At 51.8% G+C, this 14,775-nt stretch overlaps 5 protein-coding genes across 5 annotated transcripts; 2 read left to right on the forward strand and 3 right to left on the reverse strand.

The window, feature by feature from the left end:
• Positions 1-584: 584 nt before the first annotated feature.
• Positions 585-1,835, reverse strand: BDW74DRAFT_177501 (fucose-specific lectin; the record flags this gene model as incomplete). The annotated part of the gene is made up of 5 exons (XM_073728911.1): positions 585-1,056; positions 1,107-1,221; positions 1,274-1,514; positions 1,568-1,749; positions 1,802-1,835. 5 exons carry the CDS (start codon positions 1,833-1,835, stop codon positions 585-587), a joined length of 1,044 nt encoding a protein of 347 aa, XP_073584525.1.
• Positions 1,836-4,916: 3,081 nt separating this feature from the next.
• On the forward strand, positions 4,917-6,919 carry BDW74DRAFT_184864 (cytochrome P450). Its single transcript, XM_073730913.1, has 5 exons — positions 4,917-5,073; positions 5,127-5,274; positions 5,325-5,702; positions 5,754-6,122; positions 6,179-6,919. The coding sequence occupies exons 1-5, from the start codon at positions 4,993-4,995 to the stop codon at positions 6,844-6,846; spliced, it is 1,644 nt and encodes a 547-aa protein (XP_073584526.1). The 5' UTR covers positions 4,917-4,992; the 3' UTR covers positions 6,847-6,919.
• BDW74DRAFT_177503 (uncharacterized protein) lies at positions 6,887-8,343 on the reverse strand (the record flags this gene model as incomplete). The annotated part of the gene is made up of 4 exons (XM_073728912.1): positions 6,887-6,920; positions 6,978-7,948; positions 8,006-8,219; positions 8,282-8,343. 4 exons carry the CDS (start codon positions 8,341-8,343, stop codon positions 6,887-6,889), a joined length of 1,281 nt encoding a protein of 426 aa, XP_073584527.1.
• Positions 8,344-10,812: 2,469 nt separating this feature from the next.
• BDW74DRAFT_167494 (cytochrome P450) lies at positions 10,813-12,426 on the reverse strand (the record flags this gene model as incomplete). The annotated part of the gene is made up of 3 exons (XM_073726698.1): positions 10,813-11,169; positions 11,224-12,324; positions 12,385-12,426. The coding sequence occupies 3 exons, from the start codon at positions 12,424-12,426 to the stop codon at positions 10,813-10,815; spliced, it is 1,500 nt and encodes a 499-aa protein (XP_073584528.1).
• A 139-nt stretch (positions 12,427-12,565) lies between these two features.
• On the forward strand, positions 12,566-14,621 carry BDW74DRAFT_184870 (cytochrome P450; the record flags this gene model as incomplete). The annotated part of the gene is made up of 3 exons (XM_073730914.1): positions 12,566-12,849; positions 13,033-14,036; positions 14,099-14,621. The coding sequence occupies 3 exons, from the start codon at positions 12,566-12,568 to the stop codon at positions 14,524-14,526; spliced, it is 1,716 nt and encodes a 571-aa protein (XP_073584529.1). The 3' UTR covers positions 14,527-14,621.
• Positions 14,622-14,775: the final 154 nt, after the last annotated feature.

Genomic DNA, 14,775 nt, shown 5'->3' on the forward strand with positions numbered 1-14,775 from the left:
TTCCGATGGATAGGACTGTATAGAGAGGATGAAGGAGATGTACTTACAATGGTACCATGGTAGTACGGCATACTAGCGAGGCGACATGGATACTTGTTGTATGAACCTTAACTTTTAACTTTGTGCCACGAGGGAGACGCCACTGGGGTACTCATTTGTAAGCGCACTGGTCTATAACTATCCACTTTTCATTATATACAGAGCTGAGGCGAGAGCAAAATGCCGTATTGAGAATACCGGAATTCATTGCACTTCAACTAAGCACCTCCGCTAGATTAAAGTCACTGGGCCCCATCCGGTGTTATTACCTCTGGCCTGCATATAAGAGAAATGTAGCCTACCTTAAAACTGACAATGCTAGCGGAGTACGACCTTTTAATGGAAGGTTGAAAGTTAGAATAATGTACGAGAAGGGTAAATTCCACCATCAATTTGACCTAGCAAAACATCATCACTACAGATTAAGGACAGTAAATGCACAATCAAGAGCAAACGCAGTACCCCTTCTCGACAGTCTCGCAGCGATCCATCCTAATAGCGGATGAATAAGCCTCGAATCCAAGACCCAGGAAAGGACCGAGGACCTACTGCTGCTGCTGCTTATCAGCCGGCGGAAGCGCCTCCTTGCCCTGCTCCCAGCGTCCCTTGCCCTGACCCTTGCACATCCACTCCGAAATGGCCGTCACATACCTGCCGTGCTGGAAGTACACGCGAATGTTGCACTGGTTGTTCTTGCCCCAGGCGACGGCCGCAACCTGGCTGCCCGAGACGCAGTGCTCGTCGAACTGGCCCTTGGTCCAGTTGTCCTGGTCCTGGTTCTGGTTCTGGCATTTCTGCACCATCTCCTTCATGCGGTTATTGCGGTCGACGTAGTACAGGCGGAGTTCCGTGTTGTTGTTGTTGTTATTGTTGTTGTTCTCATTGTCGGTGCAGCACACGAGGGTGAGGTCAGTGCGGGGGAGGGCCTGTCGGACGATCTCGTGGTGCGCTTGCCATTTCTTGTTCTGGTTGCAGCGGGCTTCCATGATGTTCATGTTGTCATCTTGGTAGATGAGTCTGGAGACAATTAGTTGGGTTTGAGGTTGATGGGGTGCTGTGGGGCGCACTTCATGGTCATGTTGCCGTTCTGGCCCTGACCCTGTCCTTGCATGATAGTGCAAGCCATGGCTGTGCCAGGAAGGGCACGGCCAACGTTGGACATCTTGTTCCAGCGTCCGCGTTCTGAGACGTCAATCAGTCCTAGCATCTTGTACTATGGGAAGAAAGAGCATACCGTCACAGCAGAACTCCTGGATCTCGTTGTTCTGCATCTGGGCGAATAGACGGATCTCGCCGTGCTCGTTGCTCTGTCCACCATTCTGTCCGCGTTGGCCAGTATGGCACGCAGCCAGCATCGAGTACGGGGCAACGCGAATCTGGGACTGGTCGAGCTCGCCGTGGTGCCATTTGCCGTCGGACTGGCGGCACACCTCGCGGAGGACATCGCCCTCACCAATAAAGAAGACGTGGATCATCTATCAAGCATCAGAGATTGGATCAAAATAGGAGCAGTGACGCTGGCACATACCTCTTGCATGTTTCGGCAGACAGCAGCCAAGGGAGTTCCGAGAATGCCGTGGGCGATGACGTCTCGCTCAGAGCCGCCGTGCCACTGGCCATTCTGGCAGGTTACCTCGCGGATTCCGCCCTTGATATCCTGGGAGAAGACCCTGATATTCTCCTCGGAGTTGACTGCGGCGATGGCGCAGCCTGTAGTTATGATTAGCTTAGCTCTGAACAGAGGAAGGGAAAGTCTGCGTACGGAATCGAACTTGCTCAGCTCCGGCGTTGGACATTTTGATTTAAGTGATTAACTTGGAAGTTGGTTTAATAGTGTTCGTTAGAGTGCTTGATTGATTGCTTTGGAAGTGAGTTGGATGAAGATGGAAAGAGTTGATCTGGGAGGAAAGATGAGGGTTTATATAACTTTCCATCCCCACAGTCCCTTCCTAGAATTGAGGACATTCGGCTTGCACGGAGGCATATCTGCTCAATGCTGACGACACTTGCTTGAATCTTTGAGCTCGGTCTTTGTAGGATTGGATAGACATCTCCCTCTTTTTGCCGCAGAAACGTAGGACTCCGAGACAGTGAGTCTGAGCGGCCGTCTAGATGCGAATGGTGATGAAAGAGCTGTGCCTTCTCAGTTTCAAGGGACGCATTAGAGGGCCGATTGGCGTGGACGCTATCTGCAGAATTGGGTTTCGAATCAGTCTGGACCCATAGCAGCTGCACTCTCCGCAATATGCATGGCTCAGTATGCTCTCCGCATTTTTGTAAAGACTGCTCCACCGCCGCGCATACATAGGACAGCTTCATGCGGGTCTTTCTGTGTACAAGCTCTGATCAGCAGGAAAAGGTCGAGGTTCCAGCTTATATGAAGAAGAAGTTTACATAACGACATCAACACTCTGGCCATCGTACCTTCCAGTCTAACGCCGAAACCGTGGCCTGAGCGCAGTGTGCGACAATGACCAAGTCACACAGGTATCTCCCTCCACGGACCAACGCCGAACGCACCGATGGTTTTGCAAGGTGGTCGAATTGGATCGCTATCCACCTTTCCGAAAGGATCTAGGCTGTCACACCCGGGGATGTCACATCTGCATGAGTATCAAAGTTCCAGCTCAGAATAGACAGCTCCAGAGCCTTGTCTACTCCGGACCCCACAATTCCGCGTTACACGGCAGGTCGAGTCCCCATACGGACACAAGGCTGAAGATCCTGTTACACAAAGGTTGGGGTAGGTTGATCCCGCCCGTCGGTAGCCGGTCCCAGCGAGCTGCCGATCTGGATGGACTCCATGCTGTGGTCTAGACCGACTATCTGGTACGCGTCTTGTGGAACAACTGACCAGAGTAATCTAATCAACCAAAGCTCTCTCGATCGCTCTGGTAGTCCTTCCAAACCGTCAGAATCAATGCCAATTCCCCGCCTAGAGATCATGACTCGGTGTTGGCAACAAGTGGATGCCCGGAGCCCGATATTGCAGGCCAACGTCATCAAGGGCACGGCCAGTGCTTCGGATACCTGCAGCTTCACGTAGGTATCTAACGTCAAAGGCTCTGGAAATTTCTGCGGGGCCTCGTGCGTTTAGACTCGCCGACAGAATGCATAGGCGAGAGTGAAGTCAATTGGCCAGATGCCTAAAGATGATGATATGGCAGATTAACTCTTAGCATCGTCGCTTTTGCCCCTCAAGGGACGTGTTACGCACTTCTTGGATCAAGTCGTCTGTGCCGGCAAACGATTCGTGGGTAACAACACAGAATTTAGGACTAGCTCAATACCATCCGCAATAAAGTCATCGGACAGTTTCACGCGCGGCGCTTCTGCTTCACGGCAGGGACCTGTTATCTTTCTGAAGTTGGCACCGGAAGACTCGCAAGCTCAAACCGAGCCCCGGAGCTTGAAATTAAAGCCCCGGTCTCTTGCAAGACCTCACATCGAGTTGATGCACCTGCATCGGTGCAGCGGGCGTCAACAGAAGGACCTCCTGTACATCGAGCATCTTCATGGTCTCCAAGACCGTAATCGCACTCACTCTCCATAATCAGACGCAGCGGGTAAGCCTAGGATTTGGCAGGCTATAGTCAGACTGACTTATGACAGAACTTGGTAGTAGTATGAGGTCCGGTTCCAACGGGTAATACGTTAGAAAAACAACGTGCGGCGTTCTTACCTTGAGCAGACTTCGCCACTCACTCCCCGGGGCCGTAGAAAACGCTTGCCCAATGAGGAAAGGGGTCTAAATGATTGAACATGGTAGGGTGGCAAATGTTCTGAAGGTACGAAAGCTCAATAGAGAAGTCGTAGAAGACCATAGCTTGAGGCATACACAACTCGTCTCGCTGTTAGCTACCCTTTGAGGCTCCAGCTTGTCCATGTCGTACCTAGGGTAGATAGGGTAAATCACGGCCCGGGTGGTCGTAGAGGATTAGGCCTTGACCAAGTATGTTGACATTGTAGTCTGAAGCCAATCATTCATAGGGTACTACGTTCTCCATTGCCATGTCGGTGCACCGGAATTTACTGGCATCCGTGATCATCGCCACAAGTATTCTATTGCCACTCTTCCGAGCAATGCTTCCCGAGGTCCCTGAGTTGGCCTTCCGCCAATGGTATGACGAGGGTTCCGAACACTCCCTGCCCTCACAGCTAACCACTGAACTCTGTTGCTCTGAGCACTACTCTTCCAACTGCTTTATACTCAAAGCGTAGCATGAGTCTCAGGTTCATCCATGTAAATCAAAGTCGGATAGTTCGCAAGGTAGCCGAGAAGCATGCATGATATCCAGATTGCCTGCGCACTATCAAGGGCTGGCCTGCGTTGCTTGATTGTCCCTGCCATGTCGTCAAGTGGTAGCAATGTAGCCTAGTTTCCCCATGAAAATTAGTATCAATGTTCTTAGATTAACCGACGTACCCTCACCGATTGAAGAATGCTACCGTAGGACACATCGCGGTCTGAAACATCCGCCGAAAGTCGTACATCCTGCGGGATAGATATGTCCGGATATCGGAAGTCAGACTTGAGCTGGCACTCGCTCTCTTGGTCCACAGCAAGATAAAGACTGTGAATGTGTCTAGCTGCGAGGTGTGAGCCTTGCAAAGATGGGGTGAAAACCCACGTTCCTGTTAAGCGAAGACAAGCCAGCACCAGGGACTCGACCATTTCTCAAGTTAGAGCATTAGCGTGACAAGAATTCCAGGGCCAAAGGATATGTTTTTTCTGCGCGCTATCATGATCGTCGTCCACTGCCTTTAGCCTCGGTCGTTGGCGATAGCATGACGATACCCCTGGCAGCACTAGCATTTAGTACGCATCAGATGGGTTAGGGCTACCACGTACCCCGCTGCCATATATTAGTCGGAGTCGTCGCAGCAAATAAATAGACCGTCAATTCTTGCTTGCCTTTTACCATCTTTTTTCTCCCTCCAAACTCCACAGTCATGCCGTACCTGTCTCTCGTATTCGGCCCTTGGCTGTCTGTGGCTGTCGTGCTTGTGCCGCTCCTCGGGCTAATGGGCATCGTCAGTGCCATATTAACCTCATCATATCAACTTAATCACTAACCTGGCAACAGATAGGGCTTGCCATCCACCGTCTCTATTTTCATAGCCTCTCTAAATATCCTGGCCCGCTCCTCGCAAAACTAACAACCTGGTACTCCGTCTACCACACCATAACCGGCGACCTGCACACGGATATCTGGGAATGCCACCAGAAATACGGTACGCCGTATCATCTCTTTATAGACAACACTAACAAAGTCCACATCCAGGCCCCATCGTCCGGTACGCCCCAAACAGACTCCTCATCAACACCCCGTCCGGCCTAAAAGCCATCTACGGGCACGGCGCCAACGTGCAAAAGGCAAAGTCCTACACACGCATCACGCTCGTCAAGGGCGCGCAGCCCACAATCAGCACGATCGACAACGAGCGGCATGGGAAGATCAGACGCGTTTTGAACCAAGGGTTATCGGACGGGCATATTCGAGCTATGGACGGCGAGATGACGGCTGTTGCGGCGCTGTTTGCGGAGCGGTTGGGTGAGGAGACGGATCGGTTTCGCGAACATGGGACTCGGTCTCCTTCTGCTTCTAGATCCACGGGAGAGGGCGATAGTTGGAGCGGGGCGAAGAATATGGCCGAGTGGTGTATGTTCCCCAAATACCAGTTGACGGCGAAAGAGGCTAACGTGAGAGCAGGCGACTTCTTCACCTTCGACATCATGTCGCGGCTTGTCTTCGGCACATCGTATAACCTCCTCGGCGACGCTTCCAACCACTGGATCATCGATGGTGTTTTGGGCCAATTGCGACGGATCAGCTATATCTCGCAGCTTCCGGAGGCGGAGACACTGAAGCTCGACAGGGTGCTGTTCCCCAACGCACGACGCAAGGCGGTGCAGTTCTCGTTGAAGAGCCGAGAGATCATGGAGGCGCGCAAGAACAAGGATGTCAGCGAGAGTAAGAACGACGTCTTTAGCAAGTTGCTTGCGGCCAAGGATCCGGAGACGGGAGAGGCCTTGTCGCATGGCCAGCTTTGGGCGGAGAGTAACTTGTTGATTATTGCTGGTGAGTAATCTGTGGCCCTAGAAGGAAATGACCATAACTGACGGCGATATACCCAGGGTCCGATACCTCATCCACCGGCTTGGCCGCTACCTTCTTCTACCTGACTCGAAACCCATCCACGTACGACCGAGTGACAAAGGAAGTAAGAAGCACATTTCCTACTCCAGGTGAAGTCTGCCAAGGACCAAAGCTCTCATCCTGTGTTTATCTCCGCGCCTGTATCCAAGAAGCACTGCGTCTCGCTCCAGCCGTCAGCGGAGCCATGTGGCGCGAGGTTCTACCGGGAGGTCTCAGCTTGAATATGGGGGAGGACGATGCCAAGGAAGATGTTCTAGATATTCCCGCGGGATACGAAATTGGCACAGGCGTTTGGTCACTGAATCACAACGAGCAATACTATCCCGGGCCATTCAGCTTCCGGCCCGAAAGATGGATCTCGCAGGAATCGGGTGAGGAAGCAGTCCGACTGGCCAAGGCTGCATATGCGACTTTCTCGATAGGCCCGCGAAACTGCGTGGGGAAGGGACTAGCCATGACTGAGATGGCTTTGGCAATGGCTGCTGTCATCAGTCGCTATGACTTTCGGAAGGCTGACGGTGTGGATGGACAGATTGGGGAGGGCAAGGGGCCATTCGAGGGGCAGTATCAGACGTTCTACACGTTTACCAGCTTGAAGGACGGCCCGATGATTCAGTTCAGACCTTGTCAGAAGGTCAACGAGTGATTCGGTTGATATGATCTATCAAAGACACTGACTGCCAGCATTACACGGTGTAAGCACGCTTGACAGGTGCGCTACTATCCAGTATCAGCTCGTTATCAAGGACCTCGTTACGCGTGTCTGAATTAACATACCTTTGCTCTCGTCCTAGCCGTAACAACAGTTTCGTCAAGTCCGTGACAGACGGTAGGGTTGCCACCAGACCAAAAATCTGACCATATCCCCAGTCATTGCTCGATTTTGTAAGGTTCATGCTAACTGTGCTCTCACAATCAGCTATCAATATCCCCGAAATGACCAGCGCGACTATCATGCGCTGGCATCGCGGGACCCTGATAGCAAGTCTGGCGTCGCTATAAACCCTGACTAGCCACGACCTATCTGTTGAATTCGCGAGGTGATTTCTCCATTGCCGCTTCTTGATCCCTTCCCTGGCTGTCGTCGCATCGTCGTACCATTGCCATATAGAAATTATTGACCGAATCTTCGGAATCCTGGCTCGAAGGCGCCGAATATCCGCCTCCCGCCATTCTGTAAGATTTTGTTGAGTTTCGTCGACGTACCGCGCCCAAGCCAGGTGGGATGATTGAGAAAACGGGGTCTTTAAGGACGCAAGAAGATGCCACGGCCCATACACCCATGCTTGCGCCCTGAGCCAGACAAATATGGTAAACGTCAGTATGGCCAGCTTGAAAGATCGATTGACTGGGTTGACAACACGACCAGGAATGCCGAAGGTGCTTGCTCGAGCACAGAGATTACATTGCGGGTTGTCTCCAAAGCATGGCATATAAAGGGCTACATAGAAGCTAACGCCCCACCACAAGAACAGGCGTACTTGTTGCGCAATGAATATACCAGGCGACCTGACTCTCCAAGACTCCAGAATGTACATCGGCAAGAGTGTGATCGTGAGAAGCTGCAGAGCAATAGTCGCATGGTGGAGACTCAGCGCGCCTTGCCAGAGAAATATTGCGGCCGTGACGACTACGGCCAAGGATGTGATGACGAGGGTCCCATACGTGGAGCTAGTTCGGCCTGGATTTGAAGAGAGACCGAAGATAAAGATGTTGCATATAGTCTGGGTATAGGCTGCAATGCGCATCTATTGAATGAGAGGTAAGAAAAGATTGTCCTAAGTTGGTGTAAGAGAGCAACATACCCCAATGCCTGCTATATCCGGATCGGCTTCGATCACACAGTTGTCGTTGCATTCGATGACATTAGGGCAGTGTTCGCGATCGATATCGGGCCAGGTCCCAATAGTGAAGAGACACAGACCTATAGCCCATAATAGGAGACCCCATGAACAGTTCTCAACTCTGAAGAGAATCCGCAATGCGCGAGTTGGTTGGCCGTCTGGATTGCATAACCGCCTGTTACTCGAGTTAGAAAACAATGAAGTCTGACTCGCGAAAGTAGCTTTAAAACGACTCACGTCTGTTGAAGCCATATCGGAATCCAGAATGATGTGTGTTTCTTTGCAATAGTGGATGACATGGTGGACAAGACGCCACAGTTGTTTGTAAATGAGAAAAGACCAGTTCCTCGAGGGAGCAGGCTGGGGCTTCTTAACGAGCTCACAATTCGAGTCGGCTGGCAATGCCGTCGCTAGCTTAGCGCTCCATCGCTAGGATCTAATGCAGCCTGCACGGCTATATTATTTGTCTATGAGAGATTGAGACCAATAGAGTCTCCCCACGGGATGAGGTTTTGACATGTGGACTGCGTGGGGATAGTGTGGTGGAGATACATCGTACTCCGTGCCATCGCAAGGCTGCATGGATTCTATTTCTAGCAAATCAGTTACGGTACGCGCTGAGGCGTAGCAGTGGCCAATCAGCCGCAGCCACAGCCTCATCCTCAGCAGGGGACGCCCCTGGGTCGAGTTCATCGTATACCTCGATCTGGCCTCGAGGCTGACGCCAGTCTACGTCGGTCACAGTCCACGATAAGGGTGTGGGAGAGAAGAGCAACGCCAGCATCTGTCCCAGGGTCCCAATTGGGGCCAGAGTGAAAATTCAATGCTAGAGTGTTTGGTACCAATTAGGGTATAAATATGCCGGAGATATTTGTATTTTGCCCTGGTGTTTTCTCCTATCATCGCATTTGTTAACTAAGCGATAGCGATAAATGCGAGGTACAACAATCACTTAAAATCATTCGTTGACCATCACAGGTAACAGGCTAACATGGCTAAAACCGCGAGACCCTGATAACAAAGAATGCACACTGCCAAGAGAAATGGTAAAAGAAGACATAACCAAATTTGAACTTGAAAGACGATGTGTAAGGCACAAGTCAATTAGCCATCTGGGTAGCATAACCGCCTCCTACTCGAGGTAGAAGACGATGAGACTGGACATGCGAAAGCATCTTTAGAATGACCCACCAGCCGCAGCTGCTCGTGTGACACGGGCTATATTATCCAAATCTTGTTCGGTCCAAATCTCTTCCACACATTCGATGAGCTCTTGCCGAGTTATAAGCAAGTTTCTTTCTGTAGGTGGCTGAGGTGGTCGACCGAAGATTTTATTGAACGGTATCTCGAGATAGTTGACATTGACACTTGTGCCGCTCACAAGACTGGTGCCCTTGACTAAGATCACATCATTGTCGCGCGTAATGTTCAAAAATACCGCAGGATACACGGGGGACGGCGACGCTCGTGTTCTCCGACTCGATGGGCTGCGCGCAACCACATCCGAATATTGATTTCGTGAGATCGTCGATTGACAGCTATAGTAATGACGCCTTGAACTGTCTCAAGGAGCTCCAGCCAGCCCTGTGCATCGAGGGCAAGGTAAGGCGACGATTCTGACAAGCCGACCTCCACCACAAAACTGATCTCTCTCGAGGCGGCTCCGACTGCCGCGTAGGAGCTGTCTGCTTCCTTTGTCCAATTGCCAACCGCGAGTGTCGTATGCCCGAGCATTCGTATTTCCCTGCGTAAGTTCATATCGCGGACTTGGAAAAGCAATAGGTACTCGAACGACCTATTTGCGACCTCGTGCGAACCAGCTGGCGAAATCTTCACGATGAGACGTCGTGTTTCTGGCTGGTATGTAAAACGACAGAGTTTGCTGTGCCTGAATCAATCGCTACCCAGCTTTTCACTCTGTTCTTCTGGGACCGACTCAAAGGCAAGATATTGTTGACGTGTTCTGTCTTCCAGGAGCGCTTCATGTTGGTCTTCAATGACCTTGAGAAGAGCCTTCCGAGTTGAAAGGTCCCCGCTCTGAATTGAGGGAACAGGGCGTCGAGAGGATCATTTGTTTGAGCCATGAGAGCACTAAAGCAGAAGGTGGTTGACTTGGTAGATGATATGGAGGTAGGTGCGGGTGGTTGAAATGGAAAAGGCAGGTGGTGGTTAGGAAAGGAAACAAAAAGCAGTCTTCCCAGCCTTCTCTCCCGAACTTTGAGGCCGCTAGTACAGTCCGCGAGTAATCTTAGAAAGACTATAAAAGCTAAATTTGTACTGTCCTTTGATTTCGGCTACTGTCGAAGGCATCCCTTCCTAGGCTGCATAGGTTCCGTTCTTTGTAACCCGGTTACCTACGGTAGGCGCTGAGGCGTAGCAGCGGCAGTCAACCGCTGCCCCAGCATTCATGATATCGTAACGCTCAGTGTGTCAGCTGAAGCGGCGATACATCGAAAAGGAATAACATCAGGTACAAGTGCTGATGATAGTAGGAATGAGTTAGTATGGAAAAGAAAGTTGCTTGCAGAGCACCTACTATGAGGCTAAAAAAGCGGTTTATTTCTGGTGAAGATATATCGTAATTCATACGCAGATGCAATTGGGCACGCTAATCCAAAAAGACGAGTAGATCCAAGAACAGCCGCGCTGTAAAGAAGCAATGCGAGCGGGAGAGTTGGCAGGTGTGATGTACCCAAGCTAGTTGATCCCATGCAAACGCGGACGTAGGGAGGGTAGTCCGCAAGATATAGATTCAGGTTGTTTGTCGGTTAGTTGTGAGTATTGTTAAGTCCACGCAGCTCCACAGGCAACGGCGACTTGACCCAAACCGCGTACGTCTCCTGGTCTGCCCAATTCTCCAAGCCCCCATGTCCATCTATTGCGGAGGGCAAAGCGAGGTCGAAGTGATGCAGGAGATGGCCTAATATCAGGAAGATTTCCATGCGCGCGAGGTTCTGTCCGATACAATCGCGCGGACCCTGCAAAAACGGCTGCACGGTGTTCCGTCGGTCATTAGCGAAAGCGCCTTGGTCCGGGTGGAGCCAGCGATTGAGGTTGAAAGATGATGGCTCTGTAAAGTTTGACCGAGAGAGGTTGGCGGCCCACTGGGCGTATGATACAGTGGTCTATTACGTCCACGTTAGCTTCACGTTAAAGAAGAAGCGCAGGCTAAAACTCACCCCCGCAGGGAAGTATTCGCCGTTTACATTGTGTCCTCCGTCTGGTATAAGCCTCGTCAACCCGAGTGGAACTGGTGAGGTGAGCCGAATGCCCTCTTTGACGGCGGCGTCGAGAACGGGAAGCTGGGATGACGATCTGAAATCTATTTCATCTGCTGTGGTGAAGCTGCTGCGAACTTCTTCAGTCACTCTTCTCAGAGCCTCGGGGTTTCGAAGCAGATGGAACAGAATACCAGTTATAGCTGTCTGCAGGGTATGGCTCCCCGCAACAACTAGCGTAGACGAGTTGACCACAATCTCGTCATCAGAAAGTTCGTGATTTGAGCGTTGAAGATGGGAAAGGAAATCCGGCCGATGAACCAAAGTGCCCAGCCGCTTCTGCACCTTCTCACGAACTACGGCGTTGTGCTTTTGCATCTGGGTCTGCGCGGATGCTGGGATAGTCTTGAGCAGAAGCTTGAAAAGCCATGGGTAGAAGCGGCAGGCCGCCAGTTGAACCTTGGCCTTCAGAGAGAAGACGAGCATCCCAACCCACTCGTGATATCGGCTGTTTACCAAACAGCCAAAGTCCTCCCCGAAGCTCAACGAGCAGATAATGTCAAAAGTACAATAACTGATCCAGGCCTGAAGATCAACAACAGCACCCGGTTCGGCAGCGAGGGCCTCAAGCTGGGAGACCATCTTGTGAACATAATATTGTACCAGCGGCTCTTGTGTCTTGAGGGCCTGCAAGCTGAACGAAGACGCGAACCCTTTCCGGATCCGAGCATGGTCCACATCTCCAGCGTCAAGAATGGAGACTGGCTGTCCTGGCCGCGGAGGCGGCTGGCGGATTGGGTCTTTGGGGAGGCTTTTGTAGGCTGGGTTCGGCCGGCTGTTGTAAATATCCTTGATGCAGTTGGGGTTGGTAAATGAAACCTCATTTGGCGCCACGCGAACAGTATCTCCGTAGATTTCGTGGAACCGCTTGACCTTGTGAGCTAATTGGCCAGACCGAAAAGCAAGCATATAAGGCAGGCGCGTAATTGCCCAGAGGCGGGGGCCATTGTACCGCGAGAGGGGGTGGAAGTAGAGCCGACGAACGATGAAAAAGACGGGCAGCTAAAGCAGTCAACTAGTTAGAGGCGTACAATTATCCAGGGCCTGAGGAGCGCTACTGACCAACAGCGCGGTGACAGCGGCGGCAAAGAGGGGGTTAGGCATGCTGTGGCCGGAAATGTGACATGAACTGCTGGGGTTTAGAAACGAAAACCCTGGCTCCAACACCTTGGACTGGGACGGAGGAAGCGCACTGGATAAAGCTGAAGAAGCAACGAAATGCCCAGGATCAGTCGTTGAGGAGATGAATAGCGGGGAGAGTGTGAGTCCGCGATTTGCGGAGGAGAATTCCAACGCTGACGGCTGGTGTAACCACGCTTCTTTGTTTGGTAAAACACAAGCCTTGCAGCCTGGCACCATTTCAGGCGATCGTCAGCCTCAGCCGGCATCGTATTCCCGACTTGACCAGTGCTTGACGCTTGGTCTCTTACTGTACTCTGGCTCTGTCGCTCGGCTTATCTGCATCATGGGGGCTGAAAGTGTGCTAAAATTGTCGCTCGCAGACATGGATACCATGGATGTACCCAGGTACCACCAGCTATTTAATCACAGCTTCACGTTCATCTCGCCATGACAGTCAAGCAATCCCATCTCCAAAATGGACACACTCCCACTTCTCTACCTACGAGCCATCGAGCTCATCCTCCTACCATCACTCGTGCTCTATATCATTCAACGCGTCTACCTCGCCGCCACAACCGGCAACGCCAGCATCAAAGCCCCCTTCATAGGCTCAAAACACGCCTGGCTCGCCCGCTGGGAATTCTTCTTCTCCGCGCACACCGTGCTTCAAAAAGGCTGGACGCAGTACAAAGACCACCCCTTCAAACTAACCGGCAACGACGTCGTGGTCCTCCCACCCCGGTACCTAGAGGAGATCCGCAAACTCCCCGCGCACGTCGCGAACGCTATGAAAGCGAACCTCGACAACATGCAGAGCAAATACACGCATCTCGAGATCCTCAACACAACGCAGCTCTTCGTCCGGGTTCTGAAGAGGAAACTGAACCCGCAGCTCGCAATCCTCATTCCAACAGTCCGCCGGGAACTCGACGCAGCATTCAACAAGGAACTCCCAGAAATCGACGACGAGACCTGGACAAGCGTTGAAGCCTTCACGACAATCCATCGCATTGTCGGCCGCATCTCAGCACGGATCTTCGGCGGCAGGGAACTCCGCGACGACGAGGCCTGGCTGGCCGCCGCAGAGAACTACCTAAACAACATCTTCAAAACAGCCATATCCATCAGACTCGTCCCGCACGGCTTCAAAACACTGGTCTCATGGTTCCTCCCCTGCTCCTGGGAAATCACCCGCAACCACTGGAAAGCCCAGCGCATTTTACTCCCGTACATCCGCTACCGCAAGAGCATTGCATCCCAGCGCGCAGACGAAATCTCCTCACTGGGCAAATCCGAGTTCCCCGATATCCTGCAGTACCTGATCGAAGAGGCGACGGGGAAAGACGCGGAGCCGTTTAGTCTGGCGGCGATGGTTTTGTCTCTCTCGCTGGCGAGTAACCATACGACGGCCATGGCGCTGACGGAGTGTCTTTATGATCTCTGTGCGCATCCAGAGTACCAGAAGGAACTGCGACGCGAAGTCCAGGACGCGATCGATGCGGACGGAGGCTGGCGCAAGACGACGCTGCTGAAGATGCGCAAGCTCGATAGCTTCATGAAGGAATCGCAGCGGGTGAATCCGCCTAGTCTGAGTTAGTTCCCTTCCTGCTCATTCTCCTGTTTTATACAATATGATACTGATAAGCCAGTGCAGTGGGCTACAAGCGCAAAATAATGCAAGACACAACGCTCTCCGACGGTCTACATCTCCCCTCAGAAGCACACATCGAATTCGCAATCGTGCCAATCCAGCACTCTAGCGTATCCGACCCGTCCCAATTCGACGGATTCCGGTACTACCGCAAGCGCCAAAGCCAGGCCGAGTTCTACAGACACCAGTTTGCAACGACCAGCCCCGCCGACCTGCACTTCGGGCACGGGCGGAACTCGTGTCCCGGGCGGTTCATGGCGTCCAATGTCATCAAGATGGTTATTGGGACGTTGCTGACGGAGTATGAGTTTCGGCTTGATTGTGAGGGGAGGCCGGAGGGGGTAAAGGCGTTTGAGTTTAATTTTCCGAGTCCGACTGCAAGGTTGCTGTTGAGGAGGAGGAAGAAGGGCAAACCGGCTTCTGCGGATTGAGATGGGTGTTTATGGGCTGAGCTGATAGGAATGTATATAAATACTAGTTGCTTTTACGAAGACCTCCTATGAATCTAGTCTCGCTAGCATGGATGAAATATGAATGCACGGCTCTTTGCTTTCCATCAGAAAAGTCAAGTTCTGCAGATTGAGCACTGGTGATTTAGACTGGTGAGCACTGAAATTGTAGCTGCTTGATATAGAACCATTATAAATTTCTAGTTCTACTAAGCCAAAATAATCCCTGGA

The sequence above is a fragment of the Aspergillus multicolor genome (genome assembly GCF_047715735.1).
Source record: "Aspergillus multicolor strain CBS 133.54 unplaced genomic scaffold BDW74scaffold_10, whole genome shotgun sequence".
NCBI lineage: Eukaryota > Fungi > Ascomycota > Eurotiomycetes > Eurotiales > Aspergillaceae > Aspergillus > Aspergillus multicolor.

What these genes read in the sequence shown, in the direction of transcription:
- BDW74DRAFT_184864 (XM_073730913.1), top strand. Translation starts at nt 4,993, where the DNA reads ATGCCGTACCTGTCTCTCGTATTCGGCCCTTGGCTGTCTGTGGCTGTC. An exon ending in TCCTCGGGCTAATGGGCATC is followed by an intron (nt 5,074 to 5,126) that starts GTCAGTGCCATA and finishes ACCTGGCAACAG; the next exon opens with ATAGGGCTTGCCATCCACCG. An exon ending in GGAATGCCACCAGAAATACG is followed by an intron (nt 5,275 to 5,324) that starts GTACGCCGTATC and finishes GTCCACATCCAG; the next exon opens with GCCCCATCGTCCGGTACGCC.